General features: G+C 42.7%; 2 protein-coding genes across 2 annotated transcripts in view; one reads left to right on the forward strand and one right to left on the reverse strand.

Moving 5' to 3' along the window:
• The window catches only part of ROR1 (receptor tyrosine kinase like orphan receptor 1), a 399613-nt gene that overhangs the window by 28096 nt on the left and 351326 nt on the right, over positions 1-20191 (forward strand). The gene's annotated exons all lie outside the window — the stretch shown is intronic.
• Positions 1019-1538, reverse strand: LOC123598010 (60S ribosomal protein L27-like). Its single transcript, XM_045477676.1, has one exon. The coding sequence runs from the start codon at positions 1427-1429 to the stop codon at positions 1097-1099; it is 333 nt and encodes a 110-aa protein (XP_045333632.1). The 5' UTR covers positions 1430-1538; the 3' UTR covers positions 1019-1096.

A 20191-nucleotide genomic window follows, 5' to 3' on the forward strand; every position in this document is an offset into this window, starting at 1 on the left:
CAATGCGAGAGACAGAGTGCAAGCAGCAGAGGGGCAGACAGAGGGAGACACAGAATCCAAAGCAGGCTCCAGGCTCTGAGTTATCAGAACAGAACCTGACGCGGGCTCGAACTCACTAACTGTGAGATCATGACCTGAGCCGAAGTCAGGCGCTTAACTGACTGAGCCACTCAGGGGCTCCTCCCCATCATCTCTTTTTAAAATATTGAATCACTTACTTTTTTTTTTTTTTAGTTTATTTATTTTGAGAGAGAAAGAGAGAACAGGAGCAGAGGAGGTGCAGAGAGAGAGAGAGAGAGATTGAGAACCTTAAGCAGACCCCACACTCAGCATGGAGCCTGACTTGGGGCTCAATCCCACAACCCTGGGATCATGACCTGGACCAAAATCAAGAGTCAGGTGCTCAACTGACTGAGCCACCCAGGCGCCCAACCACTTTTCATACTCGTTTCATGAATTTATATCTTGTACAGTTAAAGTCATAATTACAAAAAAAACCCAAAAAACAAAAAACCCAACCCAAATAAACCTGTGTAATGAGCTTTGGGACCACACTCTACTGATTCTTGTTGGAATAAAGTTCGAGAGTGGGTGAGGATAAGGTGGGGGCAGAAGTGCGAGGCTTGTCCAGGAGTGCCATAGACAGTGGCAGAGGCTTCACAGAGGGGATCCTGGGAAGTGTTGACTAATCTGGTGAGTCAGTTGTGTGCAGGTTGTGTACAGACTTCTACATTTCTGTTTTTGGGCATGCTATTTAGAGCTATTGAGGCACTTTCAAATGTATTCTCCCACTTAAGTTTCACAACACTTTTGGGAAATAGGCAAGACAAGAAAAGGGAGGTTTATACAAGTTGAAATGTGTGAACATGAGTAAATATTTTTTTTTTTTTTGAGGATGGGTTGGGAATAAAGTTCTGATTTTTCAGAGTTGTATGCCAGATGTTTATTCTTCTCTACTGCCTCTTTTCATGCAGTTTGTTTATTTGTTTGTTTTGTATTTTTAATGACTGAAACAAAACATTTAAAACCGCAACTGCAAGAACCATTTGTTCCTGCCAGTCTTGTACCTCTCCTCGAACTTGACCTTGGCCTCTCGTCATGCCTTGTGTTTACAAGCAGGGTCTCTGAAGACATCCTTGTGGATGACAGCTTTGTCCAAGGTGATATCCATAGAATACCTTGTGGGTACGAGATAATTGTAGTTATAAACTTTCATAAAAGACTTGATCTTTGACCTTTTGGCGATTTTCTTCTTGCTCATGGCAGCTGTCACTTTGAGGGGAGAGCGGTCAATTCCAGCCACCAGAGCAAGGTTGTAGGGACGATCTGAGGTGACATCATCAATGTTCTTCATGATGACCGTCTTGTGTCCAGAGTAGCATCTGACCAGGACCAGCACCACCTTCCCGGGTTTCATGAATTTGCCCATCTCGACACCAGCCTCTTTTCATGCAGTTTTGAAAGCGGTGATGGGACTCTGGCTTTAGATAATTACCATTTTCTTACAACATTATGTTGATGCTACAGAGTATATCAGTGATAGTAACATACCACATATCTCAGTGTTAGATAATAATTACCTCTAGCAACCTAGATAGTGGGCAAACAAAACTCCTCTGGACCAGTGCTGCCCAATAAAATTACAAGGTGAGCCAAATAGGTAATTTTAAAGTTTCTTGTAGCTACATTAAAAAGATAAAAGGGAACAAATGAAATTGATTTTATAATATATTTTCTTTAATACAAGATATCCAAAATATCATTTCAACATGTAATCAGTATAAAAATTACTAATGAGATATTTTACATTCTTCCATTTTTTAAAATGTTTATTTATTTTGAGAGAAAGAGAGAGAGAGAGAGAGGATAAGCAAGCAGGGAAGGGGTAGAGAGGGAGAGAGAGAATCCCAAGCAGGCTGTTAGCTGTGCTAACAGAGCCCAATGCAGGGTTTGAACCCACGGACTGTGAGAGTATGACCTGAGCTGAAACCAAGATTCGGACCCTTAGCCACCTGAGCCAATCAGGTGCCCCTCACATTCTTCTTTTTAAACTAAGTCTTCAAAATCAGGTGTGTGTTTTACATTTATAGCACAGCTCAGTTTGGACTTGCCACATTTCAGGTGTTCAATAGGCACATACATGAGCAGCACACCTGGAAACTTTGAGGAAAATAATTGTAACAAATGCAGGAATGGGAGCACTTTGACATCAAAACCCTCATATCGTGGGGACAATTTAATTTAGAGACAGATAGTTTTGTAGATTTCAATTGCTCACACTATGGCCCCAATTAAAAATGAGATTAAATGATTTACATCATACTGTGATTAACAGTGCAGAGTTCTATGTGAAATATATATTTTTAGAAAAGCCCATCAAATTTTTTTTTTCAATTTAAATTTTAGTCAGTTAATATACAGTGCAGGGTTTCAGGTTTCATCACTTACATACAGCACCCAGTGCTCATCATAACAAGTGCCCTCCTTAGTACCCATTCCCCACCCATCTCCCTCCATCAACCCTCAGTTCTCTATCCTTAAGAGTCTCGTCTGATTTGTTTCCCTCTCTTCTCTTCTCCTGCTCCTTCCCAGATGTTAATCAAAATGTTTTGTTGCTGAAAATCCACAGATGAGTGAAACCATATGGTACATCAAATTAGTTTTTGAAAAAAAAAAAAAAAAAAAAAAAAGGTTTGACATATGACCCAGCAGTTGTACTCCTGTACCTTCGTTCCAGAGATATCAAAACTTATGTCCACACAAAATTGGAAATAATCCAAATGTCCTTTAATGGTTAGACAAGCTGTGGTACGTCCATACCAGGAATATTGCTTAGCAGTAGAAGAAATGAATGATTGCTACTTCTGTCAACTTGGAGGGATCTCATGGGAATTATGTAGCCTGAACAACAACTGATCTCAAAAAATACATTTATATAACATTTAAAAAATAAAAGTATAGGGACGGAGAAAGATTAATGGTTGCCAGGTGTTAGGGACTGGGTGGGGGGAACCTTTGGGTAGGGGAGGGCTGTGACTATAAAACGGTAGCACGGGGGACCCTGTGGTGATGGAACAGTTTTGTATCGTGATTATGATGGTGGTTATGTAAATCTACATGTGGTAAAACTGCACAGACCATACATGCACCACACAAATGTGTGCATGTAAGATAGGTAAAATCTGAGTAAGGCCTCTGGATGTACCAAAGTCAATTTCCTGATTTTTCTGTTGTATTGTAGTTATGTAAGATGTCACACTGGGGAAATATTGGGGAAAGAGTACGTGAGACCTCTCTGTAGTATTTTTGCAACTTCCTCTGAATCTATGATTATTTCAAATTAAAAAAAAAAAGTTTGGTGTTTGAACAGTTGTTCTATTATTTGGAAAGCCTCTTGCCTAGAATTCCTAGTGAGGAACCCTGGCGAAGCTGAATAAACAAAGACGAAGTACATAGACCTTTGTTCAGGACTGTCCTTTCTGTGCACTTGGTGCTGGATTCATGTCAATGCAGGGGGGCACGGTCGTGGCCAGGCTGCACACTCTCCCCATGTAAGGAGGCACCCCCCATGCTGATCACTCCCAAGGGCGCTCTCGTTCTGGGCTGTGTCAAGGTCACTGCGGTGGACAGTGCTACCACTGAGTACTCATCCTAAGGCACCCTGACCAGTCTCTAAACCTGAATGTCCCCTGAGGTGCCATTCTGCTGTTTGACCCCACCTTGAGAATGCTGGAGACAGCGTTTTGGCAGCCTGAACTCTCTCTTCACATTTTCATATTAATGTGTCACTGGCTTTCAGCACTTGCCTCTCAGTAATGCGTTTAGTCCCTGGTGAGCATTCCATAGCCAGATGAACTTTAATCCCTGAATGTTCTGAAAGGGAGGGTTCTTTTTCCTCTTTTGAAGATTCTGCTCCCCTATAAGAAAAGTGCATGATTTAATTAATGGATGAAAGAGAAAGGCCCAAACTGAGCCAGAAAGGAGTCAGCAGCATTGCCACCCACCTGCAGACACACAAGAAGATAAAAGTAGCATCTGATGGGGGAGGGGAAGGACCCAAGAGGGAGGAGGACAGGCTCTGTCACAGTGGTAGCCCAGAGTTGGGAAGCCCGTGCTTAGGACCAGCTCGGTCATTGACTAAGTGTGACCTTGAAGCTCAGTTTTTGTGGGATTTTTTTTCCATCCTTTTAAGACGGGGATGAGAATATAGATCCTTCCTATCTCCTGATATGTGTAGATGACAGAATGAGGAAGGGGGCACATCCACTGCAAAGTCTAAGATGCTCTCCAGTGCAGTTATTGACAATTGCAAGTAATGCATTATCTAGAATGAAACTACCAAGCCAAATTAAGAGAGAAAGATGGGGAAATGCAGAACTTTGTTCTTGTTCTTTAAAGAAAAAGCAAAAAGGTGCTCCTTGGTAAGTAGTCTGAGTTGTCTTATAATGATAATAATAAAATTATAGTAGTGATTATCTGTTTGTTCATCCATAGGGGCATTTCTCAGAGTGTAAGACTCTTCACTAAAACGCATGCTCCTTGGCTATATAAGTAAGGCAAATTGTGTTGCCCTTTGGAGATTTATAATGAATGTATTAATGGTTCTGCAAAGCCCTGCAACCAAGAAAATTGTTTGACTTTGTTTAGTCCAGTAATTCCTCATTTTATTATCCACGGACCTCCCTGCTTCCTGCCCGCTGACTTTCTCTTAACTTTTACATACCTGGGTTAAATTCCCTGCAACTAGTATATGGCTCAGCAAAGCTTTGAACTGAGTTCTTAGGGTTTTGTTATCAGCTTTATGTGTTTTTCATATGGTATAAATTTTGTAAATAACTTAATTTTTCTTTTTTTGTTGGCTTAAAGGAAGCTCAGAGAAAATTTATAACTCAGGGTTAGGATATTGTGACCTTTCTATCCTTGTACTATGTTTTCTCCTGTTTTCTTTCCTTGTCTTGTTGATAGACTCATTGACTCTGACTTAAAAATACTTGTTAGTATGTCGTTCAGTGTAGCATAAGCCACATGGAATTCTCTCTGGGTTGAGGTGGGGTATGGATATTGATAAAGAAACAACAAACTAATACTACCAAAAATAATCTAAAAATAACAATAACAAGTCTTTAAAGAGGCACTATTATTTGTCAGGCACTGTACTGGGTCCTTTTCGTAAATGATTCCTTTTTCATTTGATCAAGGTGCTTTTCCCTTTTATCCTAGGAAGTTTCAGATCTCAGGATTCCAATTTAGATTCTCAGAATTTTACAACTGGGAGTGACTTTTGAGAGCATCTGACCTTAAGAAATAACCTTGAGGGAGGTGAAAGTCTAAACCATCCAGGACAGATGGTCTTCTGAGATTCACCATGGCAACTGTAGCTAATCTCTCCCCTTCTGCCACTTCTGGGAAAATTGCTTTAGGGAAATACCGTTTTAACTGGGACCATGAAATCATTAATGATGGGCAAGCTGGGAGCTTGGGGAGTTATGTTTGGAATATAAGGATTCAATGCCTGTCTCTCTTGGGGGTGGGAGGAGCAGCAGCTGTGTGCTGGGATCATCTAGGACAATTTCTGCCTGATGAGAGAGGAGGGCAATATCTTCCTCCACCCAGCTGGGCTTACTTAGCAGGGCTCTCTCACATGCTGAGCTGGTGCCTGCATTGGCCTCTAGTTACCCTGCCTTTACCTATCCCAACCTTTCATCTAAGATCTGTCCTGAGTCACCTGATATCGTTCTTCCCCATCCAGAGCCATTGGCGACTGTCCCCGGTTTCAGAGAGCTTTCCCTCACTTGGCACTGGGCTTTGCAATTCCTCACTGCATCATCTTTCCATGTGTATGTGCCCTCTTGTCTCCTGAATAGACTGGGCACTCCTGAGGGCAGAAATGCTGCCATATCCACAGTTGCTTCCCAAGTCCCAGTTCAGTAGTGGGCACATATTGGTTCTAGGGGGAGTAGTTACTGTCCCTACTGATTGGCATCAACAAACATTTGCTTGACATCAATAGGGTACAGGGCTCTGGGCTGGTCTCTGGTGATACAAAAATGCTTGCACACTTCTCAGTTTGTGCTAATAACTCTACCTCCTTGCGAGGAAGGACTAGGACTTATTCATCTCTATCCCTAATACCCAGCATAGTGCCCTACATCTAGAAGCCTGGCTACTTTTTCCGGTGTTTGTTGTTCTCCTCCCCCTCCTCTTCATCCTCCTCATCCCCCTCCTCTTCTTCCTCCTCCTCTTCCTCCTCCTCTTTTTCCTTCTCCTTCTTTTATAGTAATTGGGGCTTTCACTGGGCACATTTCCCAGCCTTTCTTGTAGCTGAATATGGTCATATGATCAGGTTCTGGCTAAAGGGATATGAACAGCAGAAATGTATTTATTTTCCAAGTTCTGCTCTTGGAAGGAAAGGAGCGGGCTATCTCTTTCCCTTTTTTCTCCTTCTTGGGCTGGAGTGCATGTGGGCCAACTTCAACTATATGAATAAAGGTAACACTTTCAGAATGGCAGAGCAATGAGATGGAAAGGTCGTGGGTCCTCATCACCACTGACCTGTCATGTTAGGCCTGGACTGAATCTTTGTGCTTTTTATCTGGAAGAGAATGTAGATGTGAGAGACAAATAAATTTGTATCTTGTTTAAGTTTGTTTTGTAACTTGGGGTTTCTTCTTACAGCAGCCTAGTTTGTATTCTAGTTAATTCACTAATGAATAGTTTGTATTCTGATTAATCCAGTAATTCGCTATTTAGTAAGTGTCCATTGAATGAATGAATGAATGAATATCTGCCTTGCCCTATTGTCTTATAGTTTTAGCAGCAGACAGTGCACACATTTATATTGGGGAAAAAAAAGTCTCTCAAGTAACTTTCATCTACATTTCACTGGCTGGAACTATGTCAGATGTGTCTCTTTAGCTACATATGAGGCTGTGAATTTGAGTTTCATTTTCTAATCTCTGTAGTTGAAGAGGGCAGAAAAGGGGGCAGGAGAGGGGAGGAATGAGTGAATCAGTCTATATACTACCTTTCAGTCACAAGATTAGCTTTGACTTATATTCTTTAGAGTTACAGGGCTTTACATTTTTTAAATTAAAAAAAGACTGTAAGCCACCTAATTTGAAGAAGAGATACAGTTTTTATCCCAGATGAACCAGATTTTAGAAAGATAAGAGGTCTTCCAAAGAATATAGGTAATTATCAGTAGGGACCCTGGGGCTAGATGTAGTCATCTTGTCATACAACTTGATTCATGGCCACCTGGAACTGACTACAAAGGGATATTGATGCTGAGGCCACCTGCTACATTCAGCGTCTTAAATACTTCTTTGGGGCCATAGCCAGTCCCAGGTAAGGTATAGCCATCCCAGAGTCTTCAGGTGAGCTGGAAAGATAGTATCGGGGCAGTCAGAAACATTCCGCAGACACTTAATAAGCACTTCTGTGTACCAGCCAAGCTGGGTACTGGGGATCTAGAAATAAGCTCTGCCATCAAGAAGGAGAAGGAGAGGCAAGCTCATGAGTACTCTACAGTGGATGAATGCCATATAGAGTGTTTATAATAAGTATCGGGAGCAAAGGGGAAAACAAGACAGAAAGTTTTCCAGAAAGAATAGCGGGAGGTGCCTGGAGCTGAAATCGCTTTATTTCAGTGCAAAGGAGACCCCAACACTTTCAAATATACCTGGTTTGCTTCCAAATTGTGTTTGAATTAGCATCTTGTGTGTCGTATATGCATTGTGGGGGAATGGGAGTTTCAAAGAAGTCTGGAATTGAGGCACTGTCCTCCTCCACGTCTAGGGTGGGCACTTTGGAAAACCTGAGTCCACATCCAGTATGACACCTGAGCAGGGGAGCTGAGGAAGGGCCAAGTTTTATCAAATGAGGTTTTCTCCTTTCGATTAAAGAAAGTTGTTCATGAGTATACTTCACTTTAGGTGGCGGATATAGAAGCCTGAAAATATCTGTGTAAGAAAATCTTGATAAACTAATCATCTGCTATACTTTTCCAAAGCCAAGAATATATTGGACATTTAAGTTTTTGGATTTTGGATTTTCTTGAAGCAAGTCATATGAGAAGTTCAAAGAAGGTGCTGTGGGATACTGACAAAGGAGGTACACAGAGTTCAATTCTGGTTAACTCATCTAACCAGAGGAAATTTCATAAAACAAACAAAAAACTCATCAGTGGTTTAACCCACCAACTGTTGGATTCCGATGTTACGAACAGGTTAGACGCAGGCAACTTGCCCAGGTTCAATGGAGTTTAAAGGCCAGGTGTTTGTGTAGGGGGAGAAGGAACATACAAAATGTATTCAGGAAAAATGTATTCAGTTAAGAAAAGAGAAATCCATTTTGAGAATTTAGTGCATATGTTCATTTTATAGGTGTGTTGGGAAATTGTCAGTAGGTCCATGGATTTGGTCACAAAGCCTTTTGGTTCATTTAGGGGAAGAATGTTGCTTCTTGGGAAGTGGCCAGAGGAGTCAAGAGATATTTTGGGAGTATTCTAAAGCCTTCTGTTTCCTCTTTGTTGATGCCTTCCCAGTTTTCTGGCCCTGAAACTTTTATATGCATTAGGAAATCACATAGAAGTCGGAGGCACCCTTTCTTTACTTAACCATGTGTCCAGATCCAGTGCTGAGTTTTGGAGAGAAAAAGACACAGTTCCAACCTTTAAAGAACTCAGAGGTGGGTGGGGACACACACACACATAATCTAAATAATATAATGTAGTATGGTAAGTGGTATAAAGTGTTGCAGTTTTAGGGAAGAAGGACCAATTAATTGTCTGTAGGATATCAGAGAAGGCTTCACAGGGAAGATGGAATTTAAGCTGGATATTGAAGGGTCTTGAAGGTGATTTCCAGGGAAAAGAGAAGAAAAAGGCATACCAGATGGAGGGATCTGCATGTGCAAGGGCACAGAGGTGTGAAACAGATGCTGCCCCTCGCAACATGGCTGGTAGTTCATCTGGCTAGAGCAAGGATTTGGGAGGCCTGTGAAGGGTATTTTGGGAAATAATGCTGGAATACAGGTGACTTGATATTTTAGCCCAGGGGATCTAATCGTAATCCTTTGGGAAGTAGATAGTCTCTCTGTAGGAAAATGATTAAGTGATAGTTAGAAAAATATGTTTGCCAAAAAGCTAGAGCTTCTGAGTGTAGACCTTAGGAACTCCTATGGATTATCTGGTCTCTTCTTGGTTCCGGTAGGGTGCTAGAAACCTAACTTGTGTCTGAAAATGGACCCTAAAGGATACAGGAAGTGCCGAGAGGCTACAGAACCAACCAACTATATAAAATTGTGGGACTGAGGTTAATATATAATTTGCGTTAACTTGGGTGAATATAGAGTAGGGAGAGTGGCAGGAAGGTAAGTTCATGCTCGTCTGATCATTGTGTACTCTGAGCACCTTTTCCTTTAAGGAGGCCTGGGCATAGAAAGAAATGAGCATCCCTTCATGTAGAGCAGTGCCTAAGAAGTCCAGATCAGGTGTGGTCGGGAGGTCAGTGGCTTGTGGCTGGATCCTCTGAGCGGATGGAACTCAACGATCAGACAATTAATTAAACTGTCAGACAATTAATTGTGAGAAACTGGGTGCAGGTGTTTAGGTTACTCTTTAAATCAAGGTTCACGTCTCCTCAGTCAGTTGACACAAAATGCCATTTGGCCAGGGAGCCTTGTGGCCTGTCTTTTCTGCCAAAATCCTGCAGTGCACAAACTGCTTTTGGTAGACTTTCCTGGGGAACCTCTCCCTCCACCTTTCTTTCTTCCTTCTGGAAAGGGACAGTAAAGAATAGCAGGAAGGACCCTGGTCTTTGAGGCCAGAGGCTTGGTTCTAACTCTAGTTCTGCTAGGTACCTGGTGACTAGGGGCACAAAATGGCATTTCTTTTCTCTGGGCCCTAGTCTCTTCATTTGTGAGGTGAAAATATTGGAGATTCAAGGTTTTTTAATTTTTATTTTTATGACTTTGTAAGCTTGCCTGGTTTCATGGCCTGTTTTGGCTTCTCCCTCTATGAGTGGAGTGATATATGATCTAGAAGGGTCTGCGTGGCTCAGGCAGTTGGTATGAGAAGAAGAGTTGTCTTACCTTTGGTTCTGCCTCCTCAGGTCCAAGTTGGGATTAGTTCCAATGGATAAAGAAAGCTTTTGGGAAAGAAAACTAGACTCTTAGATTAGGAGCTGGAAAACCAAGGTCTCCAGGCAAAATCTGGCCTGTGGCTTGTTTTTATGAATAAAGTTGTATTGGAACACACCCACACACATTTATTTACACATTGTGTATGGGGCGGGGGGTGGGGGTGGGCTTCTGTTCTACCATTTCAGCATTGAGTAGTTGCAATAGAAACTGTAGGACCTGCAAAGGTTAAAATTTTTATTATCTGGCCCTTTATAGGTACATTTGCTGATCCCTATTCTAGGTCATAAGCTCTAGGAGGGCTGGGGACATGGCAAGAGTTCAGAAAACTGCGATTGAATGAATGGATGGACAAAAAACCTTAATTTATTGGATAAGTACATGTGTTGACAACAAACCTTTTGTGACACACTTTAGGTTCCAATTTCCCTTTAAGTAGAACAAGAACAGTAGTACTTACGAAATAAGCGGTACTTACGAGGATTATTTCCCGTAATACAACTTTGAGTGTTTAAATGCTATTAAAAATATAACTACCATCTATTAAGCTTTATATGTGTCGAGCACTCTATTAAGGACTTTATTTTTATTAGCTCATTTAATCCTCATGACCACTGTGAGAGTAGAACTATTGACCCCGATTTATAAATGAAGGAACTGAGCCCAGAGAGGCTGAGTCACTTGCCAAGGTCACACAGTTGGTAGAGGATTGAGCTGGGAATCCAACCCCAATCTGTCTGGTTCCACAGCCTTTCTACCACGCCCTGCTGCCTCTTCGTGCTGTTAAGGGCTTTCTATCTTCTTTTTAAATAGGAGAAGCAAGTATTGATCTTGGGGGTGGGGGTTCTCAAGATGTGGAATAGTTCAATGAAAAAGGTTAATTTTCAAAATTTTTAACCGTTTATTTATTTATTAAAAAAATTTTTTTTAATGTTTATTTATTACTGAAAGACAGAGGGAGACAGAGCATGAGCGTGGGAGGGGCAGAGAGAGGAGGAGACAAAGAATCCGAAGCAGGCTCCAGGCTCAGAGCTGTCAGCACAGAGCCCAACGCGGGGCTCTAACTCACAAACCGTGAGATCATGACCTGAGCCGAAGTTGGACTCTTAACCAACTGAGCCACCCAGGTGCCCCTCAGATTTTTAACCGTTTAAATAATTGAAAGAACCACACGGTTACTCATCATTAAAAGTACACTTTAGAAAACACTTTTTAAAAAATGTTTATTTACTTCTTAGAGAGAGAGGGGGAGAGGGAGGGGCAGAGAGAGAGAGAGGGAGGCAGAATCTGAAGCAGACTCCAGGCTCTGCACTATCAGCACAGGGCCTGATGTGGTACTTGAACTCATGAACTGTGAGATCATGACCTGAGCTGAAGTCAGACGCTTAACTGACTGAGCCACCCAGGCGCCCCTAGAATATGCTCTTTAAAATTCAGCTTAGTTACGTTTTATGGGAAAAGTTAAATCAGAGACTATGTTTTTCTCTTGGAAAGACAAATCTTGGTAAATTACAGGGAGCTGGAAAATTTTCATTTGTTTAGCAATGTTGTATGTAATGGTAATACGCATTTAAATGCTGCCTTGTTCCAGAAATCTTCTCCAGTTGAAAGGACCTCCCTCAGAGCCATGCGTCCAGCATATAGCAGACATTGTATAAATGTTGGTTGAATGAGTGAATGGATGATGGCTGGATGAATGAATGCATGCCTTCTAGTGCTTCATATATACTGCTTTCCAGTATAATTGTGTGTGTGTGTGTGTGTGTGTGTGTGTGTGTGTGTGTGCCCTTATGTATTACAGAGTAAGCACCTGTGCCCCTGCCACATCTTCGTACCACTTATGAAGTCTACCTACCATAGTGCTTGGCACTAAGTAGATGCTTAATAAACCTTTGTGGCATTAAAGTGAGGGATGGTCTGTGGCCCTCAAAGCTTTTGTGGACTGAGTGAATGAAATGTTTGAAACTAGTATGAAGATCAGATGGATTTCTTTCTGTAACAGGGGAATGTTTTATTTTTTTATTTTATGAAGTTTATTTATCTATTTTGAGAGTGAGAGAGCGAGAGAGCGGTTGGGTGAGCACAAGCAGGGGAGGGGCAGAGAGAGAGGGAGAGAGAGGATCCTAAGTGGGCTTTGTGCATGGAGCCTGATGTGGGTCTCGAACCCATGAACCATGAGATGATAACCTGAGCCAAAATCAATAGTCATATGCTGAACCAACTGAGCCATCCAGGTGCCCCCAGGGGAATGATTTAAACCCACTGTTATATTGATGGCGAAAATCCATTGAAAGCAAAAAATATATTTATCGCTTTAGATAGAAAGAATATTTGTTTCTTTTATTCTGGAAGATACGTTCATGAAAGATCATTGAGCTTGCTTTTTCCTTTCCCCTACTAAGTTGCCAGTTTGTGGCTTTGTTTGATGCCTATACTTAACTTTTTAAGTGAAACATTCATAGTGGATGTGGCCCTGATTTAGGAGTTTTCCCTCATCCGCCTTTTGTGTTGCCAGTTAGTTGTTTATCTCTTTTGTGCTTTGCATATAACCTATTGATTTGCATGCTGTTTTGGATTGCTGAAGTAGGAACACCTGAATAGTTCCTGTGAGCATTTTAGCTTTTGGGGGTCAGGCAGCTGCTAAGGGGCAGTTTGAGTAGGACCAGGGTCAGAAATGCTCACCTGCTTTTGTGTCCATGGAAGAAGTTGGCCTGGAGCTGTGGGCAGACACAGGTACGTTCCACGTCCTTTGGCAAACAGGATGAGCAAGCGAAGTCACTGACCAAAATCTCAGCCTGGGGTGACTGATCCCTTACAAACTGGTTTCCCAGCTTTTTCACATACTCTTTTTCTTGATTTTTTTTTTTGCATTTGTATATAATTTTGGGTAACTCCTTTATTTATTTTTTATTTTTTAAAAAATTTTTGAGAGACCAAACATGAGTGGGGGAGGGGCAGAGAGAGAGGGAGACACAGAACCCGAAGTAGGTTCCAGGCTCTAAGTGGTCAGCGCAGAGCCTGAAGCCAGGCTTGAACCTATGAACCGTGAGATCATGACCTGAACAGAAGTCGGATGCTCAACTGACTGAGACACCGAGGCACCCCCCGGGCAACTCCTTTAGAACACTAATACAGCTATTCAGGCCACTTACAGGGTCAGGGCAGTGGCTGTGGCCTTTTCTTGGCCTCTTAATATTTGTATATTTTATTGGAGGGTCTCTATTCCCCTCAGCTAGGGGTTTGCATCTACTCTGCCTAATTCCCCTCTCCCCCAGCTTCTTCTCACTTAATTTGTTTCCACCCATGGCTTTGATATATTTGGAAAAAAAGTACCTGTGCACTGGGATATTATTACTGGGCTCTGTTTGTTGATTTTTGCAAGTGCACTATAATTCATGGTTGGTCTTTTGGCCAGCCTGAGACCACCCGACCCTCAGCAGCCCTGGTCCCTCCAGATCACCCTCCAGGAGAATAACAGCTTTACCCATTTCCATCATTGACACTGGTTGAGAGTCTTCCAGCAGTGAGGACTTTTTAGAAATGGGGAAAAGCAGAGCCAGGGGAATACCAGTAATTACACTAATCTGAGGGCATTAAATCTTCAAATATTACACATTTTGGGGTAAGCAATTCTGTCGTTTTTGAAGTTTGGTTGTCTTTTTGTTTCTTGGGTGGTGGCCTGTAATTTTGTATGAAGAAAAAAATACCTAATCCTTCTCTGTTGACGTGCTGTGGAAATAAGGCTGGCTTTTTGTTGTTGTTTTCTTGAGTGTTCATGAAAGGAAACCAGGAAGATGTGTGGGTCTAATAATATACTACTTTGTGTATGAAGATAAAACTAATAATAATAATACCTTGTTCAGTGGTGAAATGCTTTTAACTTTCAAAGCATATTTCCTTTTATGAACTTATTTTATCAGCCATAAAGGTGATTTCAGTTACTTTCCCCTGCAGTGATGCGAGATCTGTGGGAGCTTGTCTGCCTGTGCAGGTGAGTTTGAGAGACTCCATCCCAGGGGATCTTAACCAGGGGTGATTTCCAGAATCACTTGGAAAGCCTATGTGACTTACACACATTCGGATCCTGTTGTTGACCTACAGACACAGACGGTCGAGAGGGAGGGGGAACTTGCCCATTTGGAAGAAGCTTCCTGGGCGATTCTGTTGTCTCCTACTGACTAAGCCACCGCGTAAGTCCACTCCCTGTACGGGACCCTTCCAGGGGTTGTGGTCATCTGGCTTGGCTGGGATGCCATACCCTCTGTGACTGGAACCCAGGCAGAGTGATTACTGATCTGAGGTTGCGTAGAGCCGCCAGTAGCATTCACTCTTGCAAGTTGGCCACAAGGAGAGATTTATTAACTATTTTAACAACCGAACATTTGCATTTGTGTGCAGTGACTGTCCCTCCCTGTGGGGCACTTACACACATTGTCTCATGAAATCATTTAGATCAGTTCCATCATCAGAGAAGTGTGTTGCCAGCCCCTTGAAAGAAAATGAGCTTTCAGTTGGATTTAGGCGATGTCATCTGAGAAGAATGATTTAGTGGATTTTTACATGGATTTCTTTCACCTCAGTTTCTTGGTCTGTGGTATGGGGCTAGTGATACACGCCTCACAGGACTGGGGTGCTGCCTCTGTTCCATTCAACCTGTCAGCCTCCCTGAGTATCCATGTCTTCATTTGCAAGATGAGGATAAAACTACCTACCTTACAGGCTTGTGAGGATTGCATGTGGCACAGCAAGAAAAACACATTGCATTCTGTTCGCTACATCGCAGATGCTCAATCCATAGCAGGTATCTTCCTTGCTGCTTTGTATTATGGGTCTTTGTGGATGGCAGGTGTGTGTTTCGTACAGCTGGCGTCCTGGAAGGGGCTGCCCGATGCCATGTACTCCTGCTGGTTGTGGAGCAAACGAGGGTTATAATGACAGTAGGAGGAGCTCCTTTGTATTGAGTGCCAGGCACCGTGTTGGGCACTGGAGATACAGTGGGGAGGACAAGATGGACACAGTTCCTGACCTCGTGGAGCTTAACAAGGAGAAAGCCCTAAAGGGAACATTTTCAAAGCATTACTCTTCTCTGTGTGTAAGGGGAAAGCTTTCATGTAATAGGATGGCTTCTAAATGTGTATTTCATAATGTAGTGGGTAGAGTGTGGAACGTGTCTTCTGGGAGGAAACTGGAGTTTTGCATTTCCTGACTTGCTTGTGCTTTTGAATTTGTGGCTGTAACGCTGCCCTGCCTGAGGTTTCAGCAGTTAATGTTTCCCAGGGCTGCGTGATGTAAACGCCCCGTGGCCTGTATATACCAGAATTCTGGGTATGTCTGGGACAGAGGGGAAAAAGGACCATTTTCAAAGTCTCTCTTGAAGACTTTGTTAAGTTTTACTTGAATTTCTCCCCATCATCTTCCTCAAATGTCCCTCATGCTTGATGCACAGAAACCATGCCAATGTTTGGGAAGATTCAGGTTTGACCACCGTGAATTGGTTCGTATTTCCAGCAGGCCAGTTATTTAATTTCCTGTTGGAAGTCTACAAATGTTGGCACTGTTTGCTCTCTGGCAAATGACCAAAACCCAGTACAGTATCATTAGCAAGCTCTGGTATAGAGATTAAAGCACGATTGTCTTTAGTAAGAGGCCATCTCTGTTTAGGAGGAGGCTTGGGGGGCTGCAAGGGTACGGGGAAGCACAATCGAGCTTTCTAATCAAAACCAAAGTACAGTAACAGGGATTCACTCAAGAGAAGGGTTAGAAGGAGGGCAGGACTCTGTTTTCTGTTTTCTTGTCTCGATTTCATTTGTTTGGGTTATTTCTCTTTAGACTTTGGGAGAGTCTGGGGGCTGAGGCTGGTCTGGGTTGTGGAATGTCCTCGTTGAGGTCTTCTGCATCTTCCTGACTCCCTCTCTCCCTTGGCAGTGCTGCTCCCGGGAGTCACCTGCCTCCAGAGGGTCGGTAAGAGAAACAGAGTGTCTCCAGATATCCCACTATAATAATGGAAATGTGATAGAATGGGCATTTACTGTGGTATGGGTGAGGCACTTACATATGCTCCTTCCTGTCTTCATAATACCCTTGTGAGGAATGAATTATTATTCCCATATTGAGGATGAGACTATCAAGGGGCACAGAGATTTAGTTATCTGCTGCCAATGAGTGTCTGAGCTGGGGTTGGAAGCCAGTTCTGTCTCTTTGAAAAGTTCTTGCTCTTTCCATATGCTGTGTCCATACCCTAGTAGGGTTCTGGGGAGAAAAGGGGTTTTTGAAGGAAATGGTGAGAAGTTTGAAAATTTGCCTAAAATGAAGCTTGGAGGATTATTTCTAGATACATCTTACCATGTTAGCCTTGTCTTTCATTAGGAAGGATCCTTCAATGCTGGCTTCTTTTTTTTTTTAATTTTTTTTTCAACGTTTATTCATTTTTGGGACAGAGAGAGACAGAGCATGAACGGGGGAGGTGCAGAGAGAGAGGGAGACACAGAATCGGAAACAGGCTCCAGGCTCCGAGCCATCAGCCCAGAGCCTGACGCGGGGCTCGAACTCACAGACCGCGAGATCGTGACCTGGCTGAAGTCGGACGCTTAACCGACTGCGCCACCCAGGCGCCCCCTGGCTTCTTGATAGAATGAGCACAGAGATGTATTTTTTCCTTCTAAACATTGTATCGTGAAAAATGTCAAACATATTAACAAGTGGATGATAGTGAATATGTAAGTTCTAACCAATTGTTATTCTCTTCCAGGTGCCAGGCACACTGCTAACTGCTTTATTAACTTGATCTCATTTACCCTTTCAACATTCTCAATTTATAGATGAGCAAACAGCCTGACAGAGCTTCAACTAACTGAACTTCTCTAGATAGCAAGTTGTATTGTGGATTTGAAACTGGTGCATGGTGACTGGGGTGTGATTCCTCTGCATTTCAAATTATTCTTCCCTGTATTTCTGTTCTTCCTCAATGTCATATTATTTAGAAAATCAAGTTCCAGATGGGAGGTCCTAGAAGGTTACTCATGAAGCACAATTCCCAAGGCCCCAGAAATTGAAGGCTCTTAGTCATTTCCAAAGATTCTCTGGGACAAGACCTACTTCTCCTGAGTATCCTTGTCAGACTTTTGTCAGGGACAGGGCAGGAATTCTCTCTCCAGAGTGTCACAGAAAGTTTTTGTAGGCTTTGGAATTTTTTTTCTTTAGTTTTTTAATGTTTATTTATTTTTGAGAAAGAAAGAGACAGAATGTGTGTAGGAGAGGGACAGAGAGAGAAGAAGACACAAAATCAGAAGCAGGCCCCAGGCTCTGAGCTGTCAGCACAAAGCCCGACGAGGGGCTTGAACCCACAAGACGTGAGATCATGACCTGAGCTGAAGTCGGACACTCAACCAACTGAGCCACCCAGGTGCCGCCTTTGGAATTTCTTATGACTGACTTATATCTTTCTTTCACACACACACACACACACACACACACACACACACACACACACACACAAATCCAAACCCTTGCCTTTGGGCAAGGTGTTAATTTTTTAGTGATGGGATACCTCCTCAGACCCACAGGACATCTTTCCTTCCTGGGGAAGAAGATGGCATTTGTTGGCACTGACTCGTATAGGAGCAGTATAGGTATGCACATGACTTTTGTAAGGGACCATGCTTAAAAGATAATTGGTGCATTTTAGCATATTTATGCCTGGACCTGCTTTGTTGCTGATTGGATATAACCTTGAACAAGGCACATAGGTTTTTCTTAAGCTCTAGGTCTCCCTGCAACAGTAATTATTGTCAGAGGGGTAGAGAAAAGATACAGATAGAGCTCCTTCCATCAGAAAATTTAATCTTCATAAGGATCCAAGGCATATACCCATGAAGAAGAGGCTGCTGAAGACTGGGGGTGTGGCACAGGTAGGAATTGCCATAGAGGCAGCAATGAGAAGAAAGAACTGTCAGTTGGAATAGTCGAAGGGAGGAATAAAAAGCACCTGGGCTTACATTTCGGTGCACATTCCAGTGTTGGCACTCAAGAGCTGCATAATTTAGACTCTTTGGTCCTCGGGTTTTCATCGTAAATTGGGGTTAGTAATACTGCATCACTGTACCATTGTGAGGATTAAGCTCACATAACATACATGAAGCTCCTGACATCGTAGTTCATAGTGGTTGACAGTAAGAGATAGCCCCGTAAGTGGGAAAGGGGGAAGCTGACGGAAGTCTTGAAATCTGAGTGGGATTTCGAAATGTGAAATGACTCACTTCTCAAAGCATCTTACAAATATCACCATGGAATATTATATAGGCATCAAGAAGCGTGGTTGCAACGCCAAACTCTTCTTGCTCTTAATAAGGCAAAGGGTTTTATTTTTATTTTTATTTTTATTTTTATTTTTATTAAGCCAAAAGTTCCAGTTTGTTTGGTAAAAAGTCACTGGTAAGAGGGGCGCCTGGGTGGCGCAGTCGGTTAGGCGTCCGACTTCAGCCAGGTCACGATCTTGCGGTCCGTGAGTTCGAGCCCCGCGTCGGGCTCTGGGCTGATGGCTCAGAGCCTGGAGCCTGTTTCCGATTCTGTGTCTCCCTCTCTCTCTCTGCCCCTCCCCCGTTCATGCTCTGTCTCTCTCTGTCCCAAAAATGAATAAACGTTGAAAAAAAAAATTAAAAAAAAAAAAAGTCACTGGTAAGATGTGAAAATGTCTGGTGTCATTTTGGTTGAGACTCAAGTGGGTGAGGTGGCATTGCTCATCTGGGTGGCACATTTGATGCTACTTTAACATTTTAGTGTCCACTACAAGGCGCCTTATGGGGTCGGTGGTTCTCCCTGCCCTCTGAAGCCCCTGCAAACTGCTTATTTTCTTTCTTTCTTTTTTAAAAAATGTTTTGCTTATTTTTGAGAGAGAGCATGAGAGAACGAGCGGGGTAGGGGCAGAGAGAGAGGGGGACAGAGGATCCAAAGTGGGCTCTGAGCTGATAGCAGTGAGCCTGATGCGGGGCTCGAACCCATCAACCGTGAGGTCATGACCTGAGCGGAAGTTGGACATTCAACCGACTGAGCCACCCAGGTGCCCCCAGACTGCTGTATTTTCTACACACCTGTTTGGTAATTTAATGAAATCTACCCCCTTGTGCTGTCCAGGCACAAAGAACCAGTGTTCAGTAAGATGGACTGGGAAATTGAGGCTGTCATGGCACTGTTGAAGATTTTTTTGGTTTTGTCCTTTGTTTTTGGTTTTTGTTTGTAGTTTTTAGTGGGGAGGTTGGGGGGGAGGAAAATTGTCCCCAGAAAAACTGAAATCCTAGTCTAACATCTTGGGAGAGAGATTCTTGCCTCTTCTTTATTCTCTCCTCCTTTGCAGTCATTTTTTGTTTGTTTGTTTGTTTGTTTGTTTGTTTTTGCTGTGTGCAGATTAAGGTTTGATGTGAATTTTTGGTTTAGCTGGAATTAGTTCTTTTATGGCCTTGAGGAGTGTGTGGGTAAACTTAAAACACACCAAGGCTTGACAGTAAAATGTAAAGGTCAGATGAGGTTCTGGATGTATTACCTGCTTGCAATGGTTCTGTAGTGATAGGGTTAGGACTTTCTATACATTTTCTCGTATAATCTTTATAACAACCCTTTGTTATAAGAGATTTTTTTCGGTGTATATTATGTCATCACTTATATCTCAGTAGGCATTGCTTTTATTGCTATCGTACAGTTGGGGACACAGAGAGGGAATGAGAGGGAGAGTTCAATACCTGTGAGCTAATGCAGCTAGCTAGGAAAGTAGCTGGAACTGGAACCCAGTATCCGTGACACCAAGCCCTTGCTCTGAATTGCAGTGAAATATGCTCTCTCCATTACAGGTGTCTCTCTTAGAGCAAACTGGGTTTTCTGGTGCACTAGAAGGAGGCCCTGGTAGCAGAGGAAGGGGGAAAGAGGACTTTGTGTTCACCTTTCATCCAGACAGGCCTTTTTATGCTCAAGATTGTGGCCAGGAGAGAAGCACTGGAGCTACCATGTATTAAGTCCTTGTATCGTGCCTTGATCAGAATACAGTGTGTTGCATAATGCTCAC

Source organism: Leopardus geoffroyi, chromosome C1 (genome assembly GCF_018350155.1).
Source record: "Leopardus geoffroyi isolate Oge1 chromosome C1, O.geoffroyi_Oge1_pat1.0, whole genome shotgun sequence".
Classification (NCBI taxonomy): domain Eukaryota; kingdom Metazoa; phylum Chordata; class Mammalia; order Carnivora; family Felidae; genus Leopardus; species Leopardus geoffroyi.